Source organism: Botrytis sinoallii (assembly GCF_014898435.1).
Source record: "Botrytis sinoallii strain Bc 23 chromosome Unknown BSIN_001, whole genome shotgun sequence".
NCBI lineage: Eukaryota > Fungi > Ascomycota > Leotiomycetes > Helotiales > Sclerotiniaceae > Botrytis > Botrytis sinoallii.
Genome location: NW_024066028.1, coordinates 6,113,370 through 6,134,907, shown reverse-complemented (window position 1 = coordinate 6,134,907; position 21,538 = coordinate 6,113,370). Strand labels below are relative to the sequence as shown.

The 21,538-nt window shown below is 35.4% G+C and overlaps 4 protein-coding genes across 4 annotated transcripts; 2 read left to right on the top strand and 2 right to left on the bottom strand.

The window, feature by feature from the left end:
- Positions 1-15,671: 15,671 nt before the first annotated feature.
- On the bottom strand, positions 15,672-16,920 carry EAF02_001251 (uncharacterized protein; the record flags this gene model as incomplete). The annotated part of the gene is made up of 5 exons (XM_038897299.1): positions 15,672-16,388; positions 16,447-16,528; positions 16,594-16,664; positions 16,731-16,754; positions 16,813-16,920. 5 exons carry the CDS (start codon positions 16,918-16,920, stop codon positions 15,672-15,674), a joined length of 1,002 nt encoding a protein of 333 aa, XP_038764158.1.
- Positions 16,921-17,640: 720 nt separating this feature from the next.
- EAF02_001250 (uncharacterized protein) lies at positions 17,641-18,036 on the top strand (the record flags this gene model as incomplete). The annotated part of the gene is made up of 2 exons (XM_038897298.1): positions 17,641-17,745; positions 17,848-18,036. The coding sequence occupies 2 exons, from the start codon at positions 17,641-17,643 to the stop codon at positions 18,034-18,036; spliced, it is 294 nt and encodes a 97-aa protein (XP_038764157.1).
- A 369-nt stretch (positions 18,037-18,405) lies between these two features.
- On the bottom strand, positions 18,406-19,485 carry EAF02_001249 (uncharacterized protein; the record flags this gene model as incomplete). Its single annotated transcript, XM_038897297.1, has 1 exon — positions 18,406-19,485. The coding sequence occupies one exon, from the start codon at positions 19,483-19,485 to the stop codon at positions 18,406-18,408; it is 1,080 nt and encodes a 359-aa protein (XP_038764156.1).
- A 321-nt stretch (positions 19,486-19,806) lies between these two features.
- On the top strand, positions 19,807-20,706 carry EAF02_001248 (uncharacterized protein; the record flags this gene model as incomplete). The annotated part of the gene is made up of 1 exon (XM_038897296.1): positions 19,807-20,706. The coding sequence occupies one exon, from the start codon at positions 19,807-19,809 to the stop codon at positions 20,704-20,706; it is 900 nt and encodes a 299-aa protein (XP_038764155.1).
- Between the last annotated feature and the right edge of the window lie 832 nt (positions 20,707-21,538).

Below are 21,538 nucleotides of genomic sequence, written 5' to 3'. Positions count from 1 at the left end.
TCTTCTGATAATATTTTAGGGTATATGCTTTTATAGAAATTTGTTATAATAATAAATTTAGTGAATTTGATTGATATATACATTAACTGTTTCAGTAGTCGTTCTTGAACTACTTAATTACAAAATAAATATTTGAACTTGATATCTAGAGACCAGGTTTCATAGATCACAAGGACTTTGCAACAATATACAATATGCTTAGAGGATTTGAGTGTTTTGTATGAGTAGTAGATTGTTGCTTCCTCATATTTAAATCGTTGATGATAGCTTTCGAAGTCGCTATATACTGAGCGAATCGCTAGTATACAATAAAGAGTTGCTTATAAAAGTTCTAATTCCTTAGAGTATTTGTTTATACTCTTTGGATTTTATTTCTGATATTGTTTGGAGAGTATTGATATCTGTTTGATTTACTATATCTATACTGCTAATTTCATAGTAGTTTTTGTTATAGAACGAATACCACTTGCTGTAAATCGATTCGCATACCCTAAGGCTGATTTTCTTATCCCTTTGTTAGTGAGTGTATCCGCATACTCATTCCCTTCGATTTTTGTATAGCCTAATAACTATTTGATCTAGATCAAGTGTGTTTGTATTAGTTTATAATATTTGAGAAAAGTCTATTGTAATATAATAAAGACTGTATTTTTTATTCCCTATATTACCGATATATTATTAATGCACATACAGATTTCCATTTGTTTTATACCAATGATATTTTTGATCACTACTTGGAGACCTCGATATGCCTTGATCGCTTTTATATCAAATACATAAAAATTATAATATAATCCATTGTTTCCTTTATATACTTTTGTTTGTTCTCTATATACAATATATCCATATCCTACTCGCCTACCATCTTTATCAATCTGTTTCGATTTATCAAAAAATATAGTAATCTGATTGTATATACACTTATTTCACTATTCCTGAAACTACTCTACTGCTATTTTTTTTTGTAAGACTTCTAATAGGATCTGTTTGATATTTTGGTATATAGTGAGGCCCTGCTAAAGTTGTCTTCTTGATTTGGGGAAGGTATTGGCTGATTATCTGGATCTTTATTCTGGCTAGCTGCAATTAGTTTTCCTTATTGTTAAAGGAATAAGTGGCTTTTATTCCTCAGTGATAAAGCAAGTATTTTGGATTAATAATTTGGGTATAAAGGGCTACTCTCCATTTTATTTGTTTTAGTATTACTTCTGCTAATAAGAAAATATTATTCCTCATTATTACTATATTCAAAGTTGTTTGTTAGATTGAAAGGATTCCTCTGATTGCTATTTGTAGGATTTTATTGATAGTTAGAATCGCTCCTTCTAATCAAGCATTTACTATTACTAATATCCCGTTTTAGTATTGTCTAGTAGTTTTTGTTTGTCCTGTATACTATACCTTTGCTCTATAGAATAGGATTGGATATAAACAAATAATCACTGCTTTCCATAAGGATACTACTAAAGGTCCATTTGTGATCCAGACTAGCTTTTGAATATAATAAGTCAATTTCCAGTTTTTGACTGTTTGCGTTTTGATATGCTGTTTAAATATAAGCTTGTGATCAAATCACACACCTAGCTATTATAGAGCTGATCCTAATACAATTGGAAAGATAGTACAATCGCGGTTTATTTTGTATACCAGATTGATAGAATACTTGTATCATATTATATAAATTATCTCTATCTTTTTAAGTATAAAAATTATTTTGTTTCTAATTCTCCAATAGAATATGCTTTTTATATCTCTTACTAGCATTATAATGTTTTTGTTAAATACTTGTTAATAATCAATATAGATAGATGTCATCTGCATATCCGAATCGGAATTTAGAGTCTTACTGAAATAGCTTTGCGAGATAAAGTATATACAGAATTGGTAAAAAAGGTAAACCTTATAGAATATCGCATTCCATTATATTATAGTTAGTTATTGCTTTGTTAAGTCTAACCCTAAGTTGCCTTTAGATTAAAAAGGAATCGATCAGAGCAATTAGATTCTGTGAGAACCCCTGTCCTCTTATTCGTTTCAGGAATCTGTTTTTAAATAGAATATCGAATACTCCTTATATATCCAGCATAACCATTATAATCTTATAGCTTTTATTGAGCACTACTTCTATATTGTAAATGAATAACATTATTAAATCCATAGCCGATCGTTTTGAAAAGGTATTGTAATATTGTAGGCTGAGTATTTCTTGTATTAAAACTATCCATACTAAACATCTTGCTATAATCCTTTTAAGGCCCTTTCCAATACAGAAGAGGAGGGCGATAGGCCACCATAATCATAGAGATATTCGATCTGTCTTCCCCACTTTTGGTAGCATAATTATTTCTGCTTGCTTTTATACTGTAGAGAAGTAATTGAGCTGTAAATATTTGTTGAAAATAATATATAGAATTAGGCCTATTTCCATCAAGATAGCTTTCAATAATCTTATTGTAATCCGGTCTATCCCCAGGAATGTATTCGAGATTCCTATAATATTATATTCCATTTCCTTTATAAAGATAAACTCCCCTCAGAATAGTTTTTCCCTATTTTATTTATATCCAGAATCCAGAAGATTGTTAATGGCTTTGAAGTATTATAGAATCTTTGAGTATAGTAGTTCAGCCTTTTCTTTATTCGATATAGTAGTATGTTCGTTTATTATAATTGATGGAAAGTGGTATGTGGGGCTCAGGTTGTGCTATCCGATTACTTTATATAGATTTCAATCTGATTTTATTTTATTAAGGAATTTCCTTTAATACCCTTTTTTGGCCTGTTATATATATAATAAGAATGCTTTATATTCTGTAGAGTAATCGCTATTGGTTATACGACTTTGGAGGTATATATTTTGAGCAATTATATAATCGGGTATCTATTAGGGGGCCGATTTTTCTATTTTCCGATCTAATCTTTTTATTGTTCTAATTGTTTGTTATAATATCTTCTGTATATTTTCAACAGTTCGATCCAGAGCTATATTTATAATTGTTATTTGTACTTCCTGTTTGATTTCTATTATATTAGCTGATACTATTTTTAAAACAAAAATAGATCTTCCTTTTTAATGTAATATATATATTGGGATCTTAATATTAAACTCGCTTTTTATATAATAATAAAAAGGGTATTGTAATTGAATTTGCAATATATATCAGCTCTTACTTCTATATATATTTCTAGAATATTAAAAAAGATTAGATCGATTATATATCCTATTTTATATATCGCTTACCCCAGGATATTTATAAACTTAAAGTCTTTATCACTAAACTATTCCGCAAGCCGATTATTACTATATACTGTATTCACATTTAACTTGAATAATATATAATAAGTATTGAAGTCTCCCTTAATGATTGTATCCCCAATTAGTATTAGATTAAAAATTATCTCCAGGATTTCTGAGGTATTCGGTTCTTTGTATAGATTTAATAGTTTAATTCTGTTTATAGAAAGTTATATATAATCTTTATACTTCTTTCCTATTAATTATAGTATTTGTAATCTAATCTTAATTCTGATATATATTATTACTTGTAGGTGTTCCTACCTTTTCTTGTATGTTCTATTCCCCCTCCAGAAGATTATTGGGGATAAGTATTAGTATTCGTTATGTATTTGAATATGTATATTAAATATTCAGGGCTTTTGTATATATATTATATTAATCTTTCTTTAAATGCTCGTTATAATATTACTATATATAATGCAAGGCTTTTTTGTATATTTATTCAGGTAATAGATAATAACTTCAATTTATTTATATAAATCTTTTATTGTTATATTATATCCCTTAGTTATAATCTGATTATTTAGAGCTTTAAAATTGAGATTCTTATTGATTTTTATTACTTTATTATGGGTAATATGTTAGTCTTGTATATTCTATTCTTTATTTGTTAAGTTTTTCGAGATATTATTCACTTGTTTTCTTTTAGTATTGCTTTTTGAATTACTATCATCTTTATATCGGGAGATTATATCCATCCTAGATTTCCTTTTCCTTTTTTGTATTATCATTAGTATTTGAATTGTTATTGTTAATGTTAAGATAATAATAATACTAATCTCCTCTGCTCGTCGGATAATCTGAATCTGCTTTCGATTTGGGTGTACTGTTTTGTTATTCACTTACTAAAGCTTGGTAGGGTAGTTGTTATAGTCCGTTGGGAAGGGTTTGTGGTATCTTGTACATTGTATTAGATAATTATAATCCCTGGTTGGCTTATGAGTAGATAGTAGGTATGTATACTTTTTATATATTGTTTTTCTTTTATATTTCTAGTTTTTATAATATTGCTGATATTCTAAATCGTATCTTCCTAAGATTCATTTTTTATTTGCTAAGAATATTCGAATCTCATTGAATAGGTTATAATGAGGTGGCTATTCCTGAAAGAATAGTATTTAGGTAATCCAATTCTGCTTATCTGCTTTAAGTTTGGATTTTGCTATCTGTACTGAATGTAGTCCTATCTGATATCAGATTTCTTTCTTTATTTGTTTTTCCCTAATTTTTATAAGTATTCTCAGGAGATTGGTAATAATCATTAGGATTTCTGATATCACGGGGGCAGGCGGGCGGGATAGGGTTCTAATAACTTTACTCTAATCTGGCAAAGTTATATTGATTCGGGTAATAGATTCAGATTGAGGATTAAGATATAGCTCAAAGAGTTACAATACAAGATCTTTTGAGTTGAAGATATACGGAATTTTCATAGCGAGCTAGCCCGATCGGGCCTTAGCTTGCTTGCGCTCCGGTGCGAGCGCTCCTTTCGGTTCTCTCCGATAGAACCAGTATATCATGTAAGCTTATACCATAACATTACCCCCCTTCTAAGGGTCAAGCTCTGTTGAGACAGCACATCATGGTTTACAATCTACAAGCAGACAGGGTTCGGTTAAGCAGAATCAGGTTTATCAGAATATCTACAATAAAAGTTGCAGATTAGTTCTTGTACATCTTCCAAATAGCTTACAGATTCTTCAGTCAGTGTATCATAGCCGATCCAATAAACAATGTATTTCAGGCGAGGTCCTCCACAACCTCTTCTTTTCTAATAGGAATTCAGGATTTCGATAATCTCAAAACGCTCGAGGCCATCTACTTCTACAAGAGGTGGTGGCGGATTACACTGTCCAGAAACAGAATTATCATATATAGGATATAATAGGTTAATATAAAAAAACAGAATAAATCTTCATCAAGACTGAAAGCTCCAATTTATAGGTATAGGGGCCTATCGGATTTAAGATTTTGAAGAGCCCAAGATTCTTTCAATCGAGCTTCTTTTGTAAGTATAGAGTCTTGATATTTCTGGTGTTCAGTCAGACCAGATCACCAGGCAAGTATCTATAGGTAGAGGAATAGTGGGTATCGGTATTCTTCAAATATTAAGCTTAACTAATAATCAATTTGGTTTATAAGTATAAGAAGATGATTTCCATTTTAGTAACGAATTCTTCGGTATCTTATACAACAAAACGGTTACTCTGAAACAATACGGGCTCAAAGCCTAGGCAAGAGTAGAACCCATAGTTCGAGAAGAATGGGGTTATCCGGATACTTTCGGATTAGGCATTATTGATAGAGAATTCGACAAGTGGAAGTTACTTTACCCAATCATCCTGTAGATATGCTATATACAATCGGAAATACTATTCTAGCATCGCATTAGCCCTCTTGATTTGTTCATCAATTTCAGGGTAATAAGCAATCGAAAGCTTGACGGCTATGTTTAAGTGTTTATAGATATATTTCCAGAATTCAAAGACAAATTGAGTTTTGTAATCAGATATAATAAATAGAAATAAGCCATAGAGCTTTCAGATATTTTTCCGGAATAAACAAACAATCTTTTCGGAATTGCAGGTATTATAATAGGGCAAGAAATGTTTCATTTTTGTTAATCAATCGATTATTATTATAATAGTATCGAAATCGGTATTTTCGGGCAAATATATAATGAAATCTATCAAGATATCTTACCAAGCTTTTGTAGGATCAGGAGCGGGTGGAGAATTCCCTTCTAATCTCTACAATTCGGGACAGTGCAATAGTAATTATAATAGTTACAGATTCACTGTATAACATAATTGTAGTATCCAGGCCAATAATAGTTTCGGGATAGTAATTCGAAGATTTGGGTACAATGCGGATGACTGGTAGCGGGTGATTCGTGATACAAATAAAGCAGGTAGGTTTTCAGAGAGTTGTGGTTAGAAATGTATAGTTTCTCTTGATAATATAGTAGGTTGTTATTTTCGATATACTCGGCAAGAATGATTTTCGGGTGTTTCGGGGATCCCTTTTGTAGGGATTTCAGGACAAATTTGGGTACAGGGTTGGTTTGGTAGCCTTTGTGGAATAGGATAAGCAAATCAGCAAAAAGGTTTAAAAGAATTTCTGAGTCTTCTAGTTATATTATAAGGTTAGGTATAGATATAGCAAGTGGAATTGCAGGCTTTATAACTTTGCTATTTTTTAGTAAAGTTATAGTATTATCGGAATCTAAATGGTTGGTAATATTGGTAGGGTTGGGGTTTCTCTGGCTATAGGTAGTTACAGCGAAGTGTACTTTCTTGGCAATCTTGGGTTCGGTTAGAGTAATAGTGGTGGGAAACAGGTCGGGATCTAGGTTCTCTCGTTTCAGGATAGTACAGCTTTAGTGTAAAAGACGTTCATCCCTTTTCTTAGGGAGATCTTCTGATTTCCTGGTCAGTATATCGGATTTGGCATTTAGCTTTTTAGAGTAATAAATAATTCGAAAATTAAATCAAAATAGAAATTCGGATTAATAAATTTAATAACAATTCAATAGCTTTGTAATAATAAAATACTTCAGATTTCAGTAGTCGGTGATGACTTGAATTGAGGAGGCAACGCCTTTCAGTTCTGAATGTTATTTTTCGAAATAATAAATAATAGCTAACAATTCTTTATTATAAATCTCATAGTTATATTCAACTACCAAATATTTTTTTAAGAAAAATACAATAAATCTTAGTATTTTCTTATTATCGTATTAGGAGAGTATTCTGGTAGATATATAATCGGAGACATTAGTTTTTAAGATAATTTCCTTTTCCTAATTAAAGAAAGTCAGGATAGGGGCTTCAATAAACACTTGCTTCAATTGGTCGAATGCTTTTTGATAGGCAGGGCTTTACAAAAACAGGATATTCTTTCTGGTTAGGTTTATTATTGGACTGATAATCTTCGAGAAATCTCTAATAAATTGTTGATAGAAGTTTGCAAACCCAATAAATATTTGGATGTTAGTTATAGTAATAGACGGTTTCTAATCTATAATGGTTCTGATTTTCTCTGGGTTTATTTGGATACTATTTCTTTCTACAATAAGATTTAAAAACTTGGTTTTGGATTTCAGGAATTTGTATTTTTCGAATTTAGCGAATAAACCGGCTTCCCATAGTACTTGCAGGACCTTCTGGATATAACGAATATGTTCCTTTCAGATTCGGCTATATATCAAAATATTATTTAGGTAAGTGGTACAAAATACATCCAAGTATCCTCACAGGAAATCGTTAATAAATCTTTGAAAGATTACAGGTACTCCTATCAGCCCAAACAATATAACTAGGGATTCAAATAATCCAAATCGAGTACAGAATATGGTTAGATACTTTTATCCTTCTTTTACTTTTATATTATTGAAGATAGAGATAATATCAATCTTATTAAAATACTTTATTCTCTTCAGATTGTTTAGAGATTCTTTTATTAATAGCAAAGAGTATCAGTTCTTAATCAAAAGGTTATTTAGAGTGTAGTAATCTATATAAAACCGGAGGCCTTTATCGGCCTTCTTGATAAACAGAATAGGGAAAGCAATAGGGGAAAAGCTTGGCTGGATAAACCCTTTTCTAAGATTCTTTTTCAGTTATTCTTTTAGAGCTTTTAATTTGAAGCGGAATATAAAATATAAAGTATCGAAAGAAGAAATAGCTTCTTCTTTGAAACGAATCTTATAATCATATAGTTGATAAAAGGGATCGATTGATCCAGGCGAACATAAGCAGGAAGTAAAAGGGGATAGATCTAGAAAAGCTATGTGGAAGAAAATTGAAGCACACAGCATACCATATTGCAATAGAATGTATACAAAAGCTACCCTTACAGGATAAAGCAGCTTTCAAACAAATACTATATAGGAGATCGGAAAGCGCGCACGGAGGCGCTCAGAGGATCGGAGACAAAGGCGCAAGTGCGCTAGCCATCGCTTGGGAGGCTACTGAGGGTATTGAGACCCCATCCCTAGGAAAGGGGGATCATGTAAACTAGAAGATCATCCCGCAGTTAGCCCAACCGTAATGCCCCCTGGGAGGCTCGCCTATACGGCCCGGTTGAAAATTACTAATAATAATAATAATAATAATAATAATATAGTTGATAAGAGGGTAGCTTCTCTACATTCTTTGAGGAAAAGATATCTTTCCAATTTCGGAATTTGAATAATAGGTTTTTGAGATCGAATATCTTCTTTTTTTTATTTAGAATATTATCGATTTGTTCAATCGATATCTAGAACATTTTATATTTCCAGCAAGCATAAGCCGAACAGGCTTTTAAAGAGATCGCGGCTATATCCTTATTCTTTAATCCTTCAAATGAACAGGCAGATATACAGATTGAGCTTTTAAAGGAATATCTAACAAAGCTTTTATACGGGATAGGCGGGATGGAGTATTACAAAATTCATAGCAAAACAAGCTATCGAATTGGAACGAGTTTGTTGCAAAGTCGATATGGGGGTTGTGTTTCTTAAGCCAAGCTATTCCCAGTACAATAGGATAGTGGGCTAGCTCGATTATATACAAAACGATCTTCTTCTCGATATGATTGTTAATTCTGAGTCCTATTCGAATATAGAAGGTAATTCGATTGTCGGGTAGGGTGTTTCTATCAAATCCTATAACTTCAAACACTATAGATAGTTAGTATACTGGTATTTTCTGGGAAGATATTTAGTTTTGATTTGTAAAGACAATTCCTTTATATCCGTTATCAACCATAGTATATATCGGAAAGGTATCTTTTTCCAAAAACAGGGTAATAGGTAGAATCATCAGATCCGCATGATTGTTTAGTTTATCTTTCAAAGAAAGGCTATGAATAGTAGTAGCAGATAAGCAAAGGGTACACAAAGGATTGTTCTGATCGTGGTTTAAGTCAGGCGTATCCCGTTTCCCGAATTGACTGAGTTGGTCGGCAAACAAGAAGGAGAGCGAGGTGGGGAACGGATAGAGACTCGGCCTCTCGGAGGACTATTCGGTACAAGATTGGTTTTTATAGGGTTGGTTGTAGTAGTAATAACTCAAAGTTGAATAGAATGGATATCAGGATACAAATAGTCTTATATCAAATGACTAGTAGAGCTATAGTAATAGTATTCGTTATATTTCTATCACAAATCCAGATTCCTAACAGTGTATTCCTTTTTTTCTAAGTTCAAATCTATTGGGTTTTTAGGAATAGATTTTGGGCTAGCGAATTGTAGAAGTAAAGTAGTAATTATTCTTTGGGGTAAAGTTTTGAAAATGATAGAATGAATATAGTGGACTTGTTGTTAGTATTAATAGAATCAATTATCAAATTGTTATAGATAGTTAATATATTAACAAAATTCATAGATCGAAATGGGGTTATATAATAGTATATCTTATAATTCACAAGAGATTCCTTGAAAAAGAAATGGGATTAGAGTATTATTAAGCATTTCTCTTTTTAAAGCAAATCTCTGGAATTCCGCGAAGAAGGTATTAAAATCGAGATGTCTTTGCTTTAATACATATAGTTTATTCTGTATATTTTATATTCAATCAGAATTCTCAAAGGCGTTTTCGAGATATTCGAGGAATATGGTATAATTAATGAACTGAGGAATTCCACGGGAGATCTTAGGTAGTATAAGCTTGTATGCCTTTCCAGTAAGTCTTCCAGCAATATAAATCAAATGGGCAAAAGTTGTTGGGAATCTATTATTATTCACATTCAATTTTCCATATATCTATTGAACAAATCTATACAGATCGGAATAGGTGCCATCAAACTCTTTCGGATTGGGGATACGTTTACTCAATCGAATGATCGGAGCAGGTATAGTAGATTCGGGAATAGAGTTAATAGGAATTTCGGGAGATACAGTTTCCAAACGAATAGGTATAGTAAGTGTGGATTCGGCAAAACGATCGAGTAGATAGGCATTTTGAGTAGCAATCTACTTGTGCAAAGCAGCTTGAATACATTCGTGGATTAGGGATTCGGAAATTTCGTATTCGAACAATCTGTTAGTCTTTTCCAGTTCGGCATAATATGCAGATGCTGACTAAAGATATTGATACCAAACCTGGGGGTCCTCCAATATAGAAGCGCCAAATTCTGAGGAGTCCCCAGGTCGGCCAGACGGGTGCGGAGTAGTTATTACGAAAGCGATATTTTAATAGGTAGGAGCTATGTAGTATTATGAGAGCAGGTGAGCGGGATAGGGTTCTAATAATTTTATCCTAATCTAGCAAAGTTATACTGATTCGAGTAATAGATTCAGATAGAGGATTAAAATGTAGCTTAAAAAGCTATAATACAGGATCTTCTAAGTTGAAGATATACGGAATTTTCATAGCAAGCTAGCCCGATCGGGCCCTAGCTCGCTTGCGCTCCGGTGCGAGCGCTTCTTTCAGTCCTCTCCGATAGGACCAGCATATCACATGAGCTCACACCGTGACATCTGATACTATATATATATATCATAACTCATTAATCACAAGATCTGTAGCTTTAATAGTTACTATAGCCTATTGCTTGTTCGCAAGAAGGATTATATAGGCTTCTGGGAAAGCTGTAATTATCTACCCAGTTTGAGTGGATATTATTGCTGTAATAGCTTTAGCCCCTAGAGTAGTAATCTCTGGGACTGTTTTTATTAATATCTATTTGATCTCCTATAAAAACGACTCTATTTTGATTCGTTTGTTGAATCGGAGGAAGAGTCTTTTATCTGTATATTCTAATTTCAATACTCCATTGATTACTTGCTTAAGCCTGTTTGCAGCTCTTATTTTCACAGTTGAGCTAAAGGGAATAGTGGTTGTGGTTTTGGGGGTTTGAAGTATCCCCATATATGTTTGTATAGTTGGCTTTACATTTTCTATTGCTAGCTTTGAGTTAAAGGTCTTTTTTGTATTGTCTGTAATAGCTATTAATACTCTGTATACCAGTTTTCCTGTCAATCGGCTCAAATCCTGTTCTGCAAATTACATTGCGAATTATACAAGAATCGTCTCGAAACTGATAAATACTAGAGCTTCGTCTACAGTACACTTCTGTTATATATCAATCTTCTTCTGAATAGCTATCTTCATAATTGTTTCAATAATGTTTTGGTTGCTTTTGAACAAGCTTGAGAGGGGACTAGTGCTTTTGTTGCTAATCCGCACTCTCTTCGAAGCGATAATTGAAGAACAGTCATCGAGATCGATCAGAAAGCCCGTTGTCCCTATAGGTGACAGCTGGCTTGCCAGCCCTCTCTGATTCTGCTGCGACAGCATTCTCGAGCCAAGCAGCTCGGAGCGCTACAGCGATCGCGCTGGTATGTATTGTATAATATGATTTCGGGATATCCATAGATATGGTTGTTATGAGCTCGCGATTTGTTTTGAATTTTCTATGTGAAGGGATCCCTGAGATATTATTTGATACACTTATATATACTACTTCTGCCCATATAGTTTTATAACAAAAATAATTGTACAATTAAAATACTCCTTTTTACGAATAATAGAAAGCGCTAGGAATATAGAATCGATCAAACAGCCCTATTTGCAAATATTACACTGGCTTGTTTAGGATATATAAAAGGAATTGGGTTTATTCTATGAGGTTTTACTAGTATGCACATCAGCGTTTTTCTGTATTTGTAACTCTAGATCTAGTCATATTTTTCATACCCCTAGAGAGGTCCCCCACAAGACGTTAATCACTATAAATAAATAAATAAAAATAAGGAAAGCTTATTATAATATAATAAAGACTATACCTCTTATTCTCTATATCATTAATATGCTATCAATATATATATAGATTTCCATTTGTTTTATACTAATAATATTATTAATCACTATTTGAAGATCTCGATATACCCTAATCGCTTCTATATCGAATATATAAGAATTATAATACAATCCATTATTTCCTTCGTATATTACTGTTTATCCTCTATATATAATATATTCATATCCTACTCACCTATTATCCTTATCAATCTGTTCCAATTCATTAGAGAATATAGTGATCTGATTGTATATATACTTGTTCTACTATTCCTGAAACTACTTTGCTGCTATCTTTTTCGTAAGGTTTCTAGTGGGATCTATTTGATACCCTAATATATAATAAAGCCTTACTAAAGTTATCTCCTTAATTCGAGAAAGGTACTAGCTGATTATCTAGACCTTTATTCTGGCTGACTGCAATTGGCCTTCCTTGTTATCGAAGAAATAGATAGCTCTTATTCTTTAATAATAAAGAGAGTGTTTTGGATCAATAGTTTAAATATAAAGGGCTGCTCTCCATTTTACCTATTCTAATACTACTTCTACTAGTGGGAGAGCGCTATCTCTTATTATTATTATATTCGGGGTCGTTTGCTAAACTGGGAGGATTCCTTTAATTGCTATTTCTAGGACCTTATTGATAACTAGAATCGCTTCTCCTAATCGGATACTCATTATTACTAATATCCCATTTTAATACTATCCAATGGTTTTTGTTTGTTCTACATATTATATCTCTGCCTTATAAAATAAAACTAGGTATAAGCAAATGATTATTATTTTCTATAAGGATACTATTAGAGATCTGTTTGTGATTCGAACTAGCTCTTTAATGTGATAAGCCAATTTCCGGCCTTTGGCTACTTGTGTTTCGATATACTATTTGAATATAAGCTTGCAATCAAACCACACGCCTAACTATCGTAGAACCAATCCTGGTGCGATCGGAGCGATGGTGCAGCCGCGGTTTATTTCGCATGCCGGGTTAGTGAATCATCAATATTGATATTATCAATATTAGACTTATTATATCAAATATTATTGTTTTTATATAAAAAATAATATAATAATATATCTTTTTATATATATATAGTTCTATATTCATATAGTATACTAAGAGCGAATCACATGATCACATGATCAAATCACATGATCGTCGCTTAAGAGAGCTCTTAGCCCAGAACGGCCTGAAAATCAATTCTTTATTAGCTCTTTATTAGTTCTTTCAATCCATTCGTAGTAAGATCGACATAGTACTAGCGAAATCGAATAAGGAATAAGAAAGAAAAGCTTTATTTGATGGAATGGCCGGATTAGGAAGAGATCTACGAGAAAATAAACGAAAGTGGAAAGCTAGATTAGTAGGAAAAAGCATAAAATAAGGCCTTTCCCCTCGAATATAGAATAAGAAAATAAGAATATCATATACTGTTTCATGAAAATCACGTGTTTCATAGCTATTTAGTTGTTAATACGAGCCAGCTTCCCATAATAGACTAATATTAGTCTATTCCCTCTTATATACTATATACTCATATACTAGCTCATGACCTACGATAAATATAATTAATGAAAAAAATTAATTATAAATTTCTATAAAGATTCGGACTTTTCAATACTCAAAAGCCTTACAAGGGAGTTTCAACTACAAAAAAGAAGATTTTTGAATAAAAAAAAAATAAAAAAAAACTCTTCAAAAGGCCCCGCTTTTTTCAGGAAATATCTTACAAGAGATATACTAATATATACAATAATTGATATCCTATCGATATATCTACAATTACTCTATATAAATAGAAGAAAGCCAGATTTCTATTTCACAATAATATATTGATTTAAATATATAGCATTTTATATTAGTATACAATATTATTACGAAAATACTGATTTCGATAGTATTTTATATAACAAACGATATATATCGATTATAGTTGAAGGAATAATAACCTCTTTAATATAAAGTATATGTTATTAAAAACAATAATATCCAACACTATCATATCTATTATTTCAATCTTATTTAATTATTCTGATCTTACAATATAGCACTAGTCCCTTGTATTATTAGAATAAAGCTTATTATTTCTATATAATAGAGTAATTCAATAATACAAAAAGGAATAAGAGAATAATAGATTTAAAAGAAATATATACTATCGATTATATATTAAAAGAAGATAAATATAAAGCTTATAAGTAATAGATTAAGGGAACTATAATAAAGCAGTAATCCTTTTAGAAAGAATTTGAAGAATTAGAAGATAAAAACAACCCTTCAGAAGAAAATACGATATTATAAACTAATTACAGCTTTTATAATATTTTGAAAAAATTAGATAGAAAAAAGGAATTATTGTAACACAATAGAAAGCACGAGATTTTTGATAAGTATATCAAAGGAATTTACGCACAGAAAGTTTTTGGACTAGAATAAATACACACCCTAAAAATTTGAAAAACTTGGAAAGACCAATCGAAAGTGCCCAGAGAGATTAAACGAGAAGTTCGGAAGGGAATCGGTTTTTATTCTTTTTCCCATCTCTTTATTCAATTAGAACCATATTTCAGGGCGATTTGCATGGTGCTTCGCATAGCTAGATAGGACCCGACCGAATCGATTATGGATTTACTACTACTGTTACAGTGCAGTAGAAATAGACGTACTAATTAATCAACAACATCGAATATCCCATATCCCATCCTCCCATACTCCACTCCAAACCACCCAATCCCACAAAACAAGAAAGATAACTCAACCCCCAAATCCAACTAGAACGAACATACGGATGAGATGGACCATAGGAGTGAGATATCGAATTCGATTAGTAGAATATTTAAACCGATTTTACTCCCCTGGTTTCTCTTTCTCATTCATTCATCGCCTTGGATTTTCAAAATCTTGTATGGTCGAATTGTAGTCTGGAGTGTTGGATACTACTATCTATACTAGTGTGATGTAGAGAATCGATCATGCAGGTATTACAATTACATTTTAGCATTCTGCAAACAGGATTGCGATTCCTATGATCGAGTTACCTACCCACCTACCCATCTACCTAGCATCAAGCATCGAGCATCAAGCATCTTTCTACTCGTACCTCGTTGGACTAGTACCCAAACTAGCATCCCCCTGAACATTCTCGCTTACAATCAGCCCCCCAAGTAGCCCGCCATCTCCAGTTGTATAGGTACGGTACACTCACCAGGCTATATCAAATGATTCGTTTTACGGATTATACATCACAGATCACATATTTTTCGAGGCCCCAATCATCAGAATCTTTTCATTCCCTTGCATTTCCCATAGTGAATATTGGTTTTCTGTCTTGCTTTCCTTGGTATACTACATAAACTATTTGAAACCCTTGGTTATTCTCGACTTTTCCTCTCGGTATCAATCCACCAATAGAAGTAAGTAAAGAGATCGATCTTCATCTCAATTGCATGTGAATTTCGGGTTTCAATTCTCGTTCCTTATCCACTGCTTCTCGCGTTCTTGTGTTCATTTTGCTCACTTTCAACTTTGCAATTCAAAATCGATCAGACTTGAATACTCAAGTACCATGACCTTCATTCCCCATCATCTAAAATCGATGGCTTCTCCTTTGCGAAGTTCTCCAAGCCGTATATCCGACATAACCGCCACCTAGAAACACTAATCCAATGATACACTTAACAAAGAACCAACTCCAGCTTCCGGCAGGCTTCTTCTTTCTGTTCAAAATACCCTGTCCCTTTTGAGATCTACTATTTCCATTTTCAGGCTTGGGCTGCGAATCCTTGTACTTATTCTTGTGAGTGTTGGTATCGTACAAATTATTCGTGTTGACGCTGATGATATCGTGGTTATCGCTCAATTCACCCGTTTCGGCAGAAAATCCGAGATAGGCTACGGATGGAATAGTAGGTGGTTCGAAAGTTTCAAAGCAGAGTTCCCATTGATCTTCCTTCTTGTATTGGAGTTCGAGTTTGAGAGATTTGTCTTGGAAATAGGTGAGTTTGGCTTTAGTTGGGACATTCGCATTGCGGAGACCCCGTGCAGAACAGCCCATATATTCTTGATCTTTGCCATCGTTGCTCTTGTCATAGGCAGTGTTGCCATCGCCGACCATGGCCATTACGTAGGGAAAGACGGTTCCGGGACGATTGTTCTTGTAGGTGTCGAAGAAGATACCAAGACCTTCGAATTTGTCAACGGAGCCGAAGACGTCGCCTTGGATGCCGCGTTGCTTGGTGAGCCACATGGCGAAACCATCACCATGGAGGTTGCCTTGACCATGGACCTTGAATTCGACTTCGATCTGCAGATAAGTTGTGGTTAGATTGCATTGAGGAGAGTGTGGGCGAATATATTCATACCTCCCAGTTTGTGGCTGTTAGTGGGACTCTTGAGAAGAGCCATCCTGAAGAAGATGGATGATCATATGTCAATCGTATGTACCTATACCCTCCACATCAGCCCATCTATCCCCAACAACTAGTTCTGGACTCAGGGCGCATGCATACTTGTCTGCTCTCACAATAGTATTTCCGCCGAAATCGAACCATCTACTTTGCATATCCGAATCCAAATATGGCTAATCCAATTCCAAATCAGCAAAGTTCCCAAAACTATGTTATGCGCTTCTTGTTCAACTACTGACCTGATTCAGCGAATGTGTTCGAAGCTATTCCAACAAGTCAGTCAACTCTTCCTTCACTGGTAATTCAATCGAGTAGACCAACCGGTATGCTCCTAATTCCGTCCTCACTCAGCTTCGTAGTCTGCGTATCTCCAGCGGCCATAACACAAGAAGCCAGCCATAGCGCCGACAATGATTTGGGGAACCACATTGCGTCCTGTACAATCTGTCCCTATCCACAAGTATTCTTCAAGGCCTATACTTTCCCCAGATTTCAATCAATTCTTCAACCGGACGAAGCAAAGAAAATGAGTAACGTAAAGTAGATGGAGAAAAAGAAGGATCCTTCTGCCAGAAAAATCAGAATAGGATGTTGAGAAAGGAAATAGTTTCAGGGACTACGAAGTATCGTGAATCGAATCCCGAAGTCGTCAGATTAAATTGTTAGCTGGCCTTAAGGTTTCCTATCTGTGTCTGTGTCTGTGAACAATTTGGCGTCGGGGATTTCAAGGTTAAGCTGAGATCCCTGTTATTTTGAATTGCGAGAATGCCTGGGGCCTGTCTTGAGCCTGTCAGTGATTGGGGAAACTGCTATAGCGTTCGTGTCGGGTGTTGGGGGTGCTTGTAGCCCTGGAAATTACTTCTACAGTACGGACTGGTGGTTGATGTTGACGCTGTATACCCTGTAACCTCTCCTCTCAACCAGGGATGATAGCTACCAGTCGGTACTTGCCTAAGGCCGAGTTGTGAATTTGATGGTCCATCGTCATTCTTTGAGATTGATTAAAAAATTGAGGTTCTTCGTAGATATTAAGTTTAAAATTCAACAACGAAAATTCACACCTCTTCTTCATATACAATTTGAGATTCAATCTCCTCAAAGCGTCACTTTCTACATAGAAATCGATACATAACACATATAAACGCAATCATGGATTCTCTTAACAATGCATTCGCCTCCTCGGACCCAAAAGCTGCTGTTATGAATCAAGTTCGTCAGGAAGCTGCTATGACCAATGCTAGACAATTGATCGAGGTGAATATTTTCTCTTTTCTCGTTCCTCTAGTTTCCCTTCAACCCCTTCTCCACGTCCCTTCCCCTAGCCTCTTACAATTCATATATTAACCATCCACCTAGAAAGTAAACGAACACTGCTTCGAGAAATGCGTCCCCAAACCTGGTACCTCTCTCAGCAGCGGCGAAACCACCTGCTTCACCCAATGTATGGAAAAATACATGCAAGCGTGGAACACAGTGAGCAAGCAATATATTGCGAGATTGCAACGAGAGTCGACTAGCGGAGGGGCGACGGGGGGTATGTTTTAGATTTTGATTTGGGCTGGGATTTTAGAAGAGGGGTAGAGGAAGAGTGAGGGAGGGTAGGGAAGACAAAAGGTTATCACGGGAAGGAGTGACATCATTGAGTAGGAGGGGTTATGTGATGATGAAGTGATGAGGTGCTAGAGCATGCTGGAGCGAGATATCACAACAATGATCCGTGATTTGGTATGGAAGGCTATTATGATGGAGTGTATTATACTCTTGTACACTATGAATGGGTCACCACGTCTCTGGAAATGGAGGGCATAAAATGCAAGGAATTGGAAACAACACCACTATAAATGAAATGGAGATATCTACGGCCATGACATGTGATTTGCTCTGGTTTCGATTCGGGAATTATATATTATGTTTCTATTGAGATGCTTTCTTCTTTGCTTCTTCCGCCTCCCTCTTTCTTGCAAGATATCTTTCCTTGGCACTCATAATATCGCCTTCGGTCTTTCGACTCTTAGAAGCTCTCTCTACTTTCTGCTTCTCCTCTTCCTCTTCCTCCAAAGCTCGTTTGGTAGCTTGTTCTAATTGTGCTTCCATCATTCGTGATTGTCGTTCGCGCATAGCTTGTTTTCCACCTCCACTTCCCACAAATGTGTTGCCTTTCTTGTGATCAGGCATTGAGCTTCCACTTCTTGATGAATTTGGATTAGGTGTTGGTTTTGCTTTAGGTATTATGTTTAATCCACCCTTGAGTAATTCTCTCTTGTCAACAACTTGACCTTCGTCATTGATGGCAATGGTGCCTCCCTTTTTCTCGTTGATTTCCCGTGCTATATCTGCATCAGTCTTCATTTTTTCATCCTCCGTCACATCTTCTTGTGGGCCTTGTTTAATCCTTTCCTCGGCAGCCTTTACTATTTCAGCATGTTTCTGTTCACCCTTCTCAAGCATATTTTTGTAGAAACTGGTCATTCCCGTGTCTTTATTCTTTCTTTGCTCTTCCTCCTCTCTCAATCGTTCTTCTTCTTCTATGCGGCGATTCTCTTCTTGTTGTTTCTTATATGCCGATGTGACAAATTTCTCCTTATCCGCAAATTCATCGCCTTCAGCTTCTCTTTCTCTTGCGAGTTTCTTCTCCTCGGCAATTGTAGAGTCGCGCTTCCGTACTGCAGCTGCAGCAATAAGATTGCTCATATACTTCGGCTTCCGTTCCTCCTCCTCATTGACTACCTTCTTCTTTGGCTTCAAAGAATCGTAGACTGCATCGTAATCGTATATGTTCGCATCAAGTTCTTCTGCAGTCTCGGCATGTTTCTTCGACGTGAGCGAACTCGAGAGGTCGCCAAACATACTTATAGGCGGCTTTTTTGAGGGTTTCGAGGGTTTCGAGGTCGAGGATTTCGAAAATTTCGAGGGTTTTGACAATGGAATATTGACATTTGTATCCTCATCTGAGTCATCACCACCAAATACGTTGAAACCATTATTTAATCCCATTGTGTATTTTATGGTGGAATAGTAGAATGTTGAGGAAGAGGTATTTTGTTATGTTAGGATTGCAATGTACGGTATGGGTCGCGCTTTCCATAGGTAGCTGTAAAATGCCGTAAGGCGGCAATCACGCTAATGACCCACTCTAGCAATCGATAAGAACTTTAGCGGCCCCATTCAGTAAGATGACAAAACCGTAGGATGCGATGTTGTATACAACCACAAATCCAAGTACGCTCATTTTAGTTGTTCATATCACAACCATACCTCCAAAACTTATCATTTTACTGTTTCAACGTAGAAATTCAACTAAACTCCAATGAAGATATGACCAACTCTCATCCAACTAAATTTCGATTCAAGAGAAAGCATAGGGAGGATGAACCACCATCAGGGAGCCATAGCGAAGAAAGGCGCCACCGCCATCATCATCGCTCAAAACGAAGCAGGCAATCTGCCACGAAGGATGATCCATCCCTCTACGATGACACGCACCTCCCCAATACCTCTTCCAATCAGTATCTCGACCCAGATGTTGCATTCAGGGAAAGTCTATTTGATGCGATGGCTGACGATGAAGCTGCACAGTATTGGGAGGGAGTTTATGGGCAACCAATTCATACATATCCCGACGTCAAGCAAGGCCCTACAGGCGAGCTAGAACAAATGACTGACGAAGAATATACGGCATATGTTAGAGGTAAAATGTATGAGAAGACCCATCAACATTTAATAGAGGAAAAGGCTCGGCGCGAAGCAGCCAAAAAAGAGCGAGAACGGTTGGCTCAAGAAGGTAGGAAAGAAGAGAGAGATGCTGAACAATTGCAAAGAAAGGTTGAGGAGAGTTTGAAGCGAGGTCAGGAGAGAAGGTCCAAGAAAATTTGGATCGAAAAATGGAATAACTACATTAAGAAATGGGAAGATCTTGGGAAGAACTCTTCGAAAGTTGCAGTTGCATCCATACCTTGGCCAGTCGAAAGTGGGAGTAGAAAAGACGTCAAAAAGGAGGACGTCAGAAGATTTTTCTTATGCGCACCAACCTCCGGAGAACCTACCGAATTACAGCTTACGAAGACCTTGAAGGTAGAAAGAGTCCGGTGGCATCCCGACAAGATTCAACAGAAGTTGGGAGGACAAGATGTTGACGAAGGGGTAATGCAAGCTGTTACCGCAGTCTTTCAAATAATCGATGGGCTGTGGTCGGAGAGCAGAATGAGTGGTCAATGAACGGAAGTAAATATTAATGGGACTCGGGATTATCAAAGCATAGATAGCATGGAGTTTGGGAAGAACATGAGGGGTAATCGGAGTACCACATTGCATTGCATGGGTTTTGGGACTGGCCACATCTTCACGGGATCTAGGAGAATTCAAGAAAATCGAGATGAAGTGTATGCAATGAGCCTCGAGAAAGTTCTCATCATATACAGGTATCAATCTGATAGTTAAATAGGGTTAAAGATTGAAAATACATCTATTTCGAAGTTACAGGTTACATGATGGCATGGGCTTGCACTCAATTATGCCCCGATAGGTAGGCATACTTACTAGAAATCGCAGTGACGTGAATAAATTATAGTTGACATTTTATTTGAAACATTGATCACCCGATTTGGTACTGGATCTGGAGAAAGAGGATAGACTTTGCTCATATGGAGACTGAGAGCAGAGTTTAGGTTGGTGAAGTAGAAGTGGTAGGTAGGTAGGTAGGTGATGAAGCTGGCTGACTAATAATGATGATGGACAAGAAATACAAGATGAATCAAGATCTTCCATCCACCTCGCGTGTACACTTCCTTTGTGAAGGATTTTGAATTTTTGTTCATGATGGATGTGAGATCTGTAACGACAAGACGGAGGATGCTGATATCCCCGCATTGCCATTGGTTGCATGATTTACAATTTACAATGCGAGAGGAGGTAAGATCTTACTTGGTAGCTAGAGGCACATACAAATGTATATTGGTGCAGAATCAATGCTTTGATAGAATGGAAAGGCTTCGAGATATCAGGTAGTTTGATCAACACGTATCTAGGATTTCTGATATCAGAGAATGTC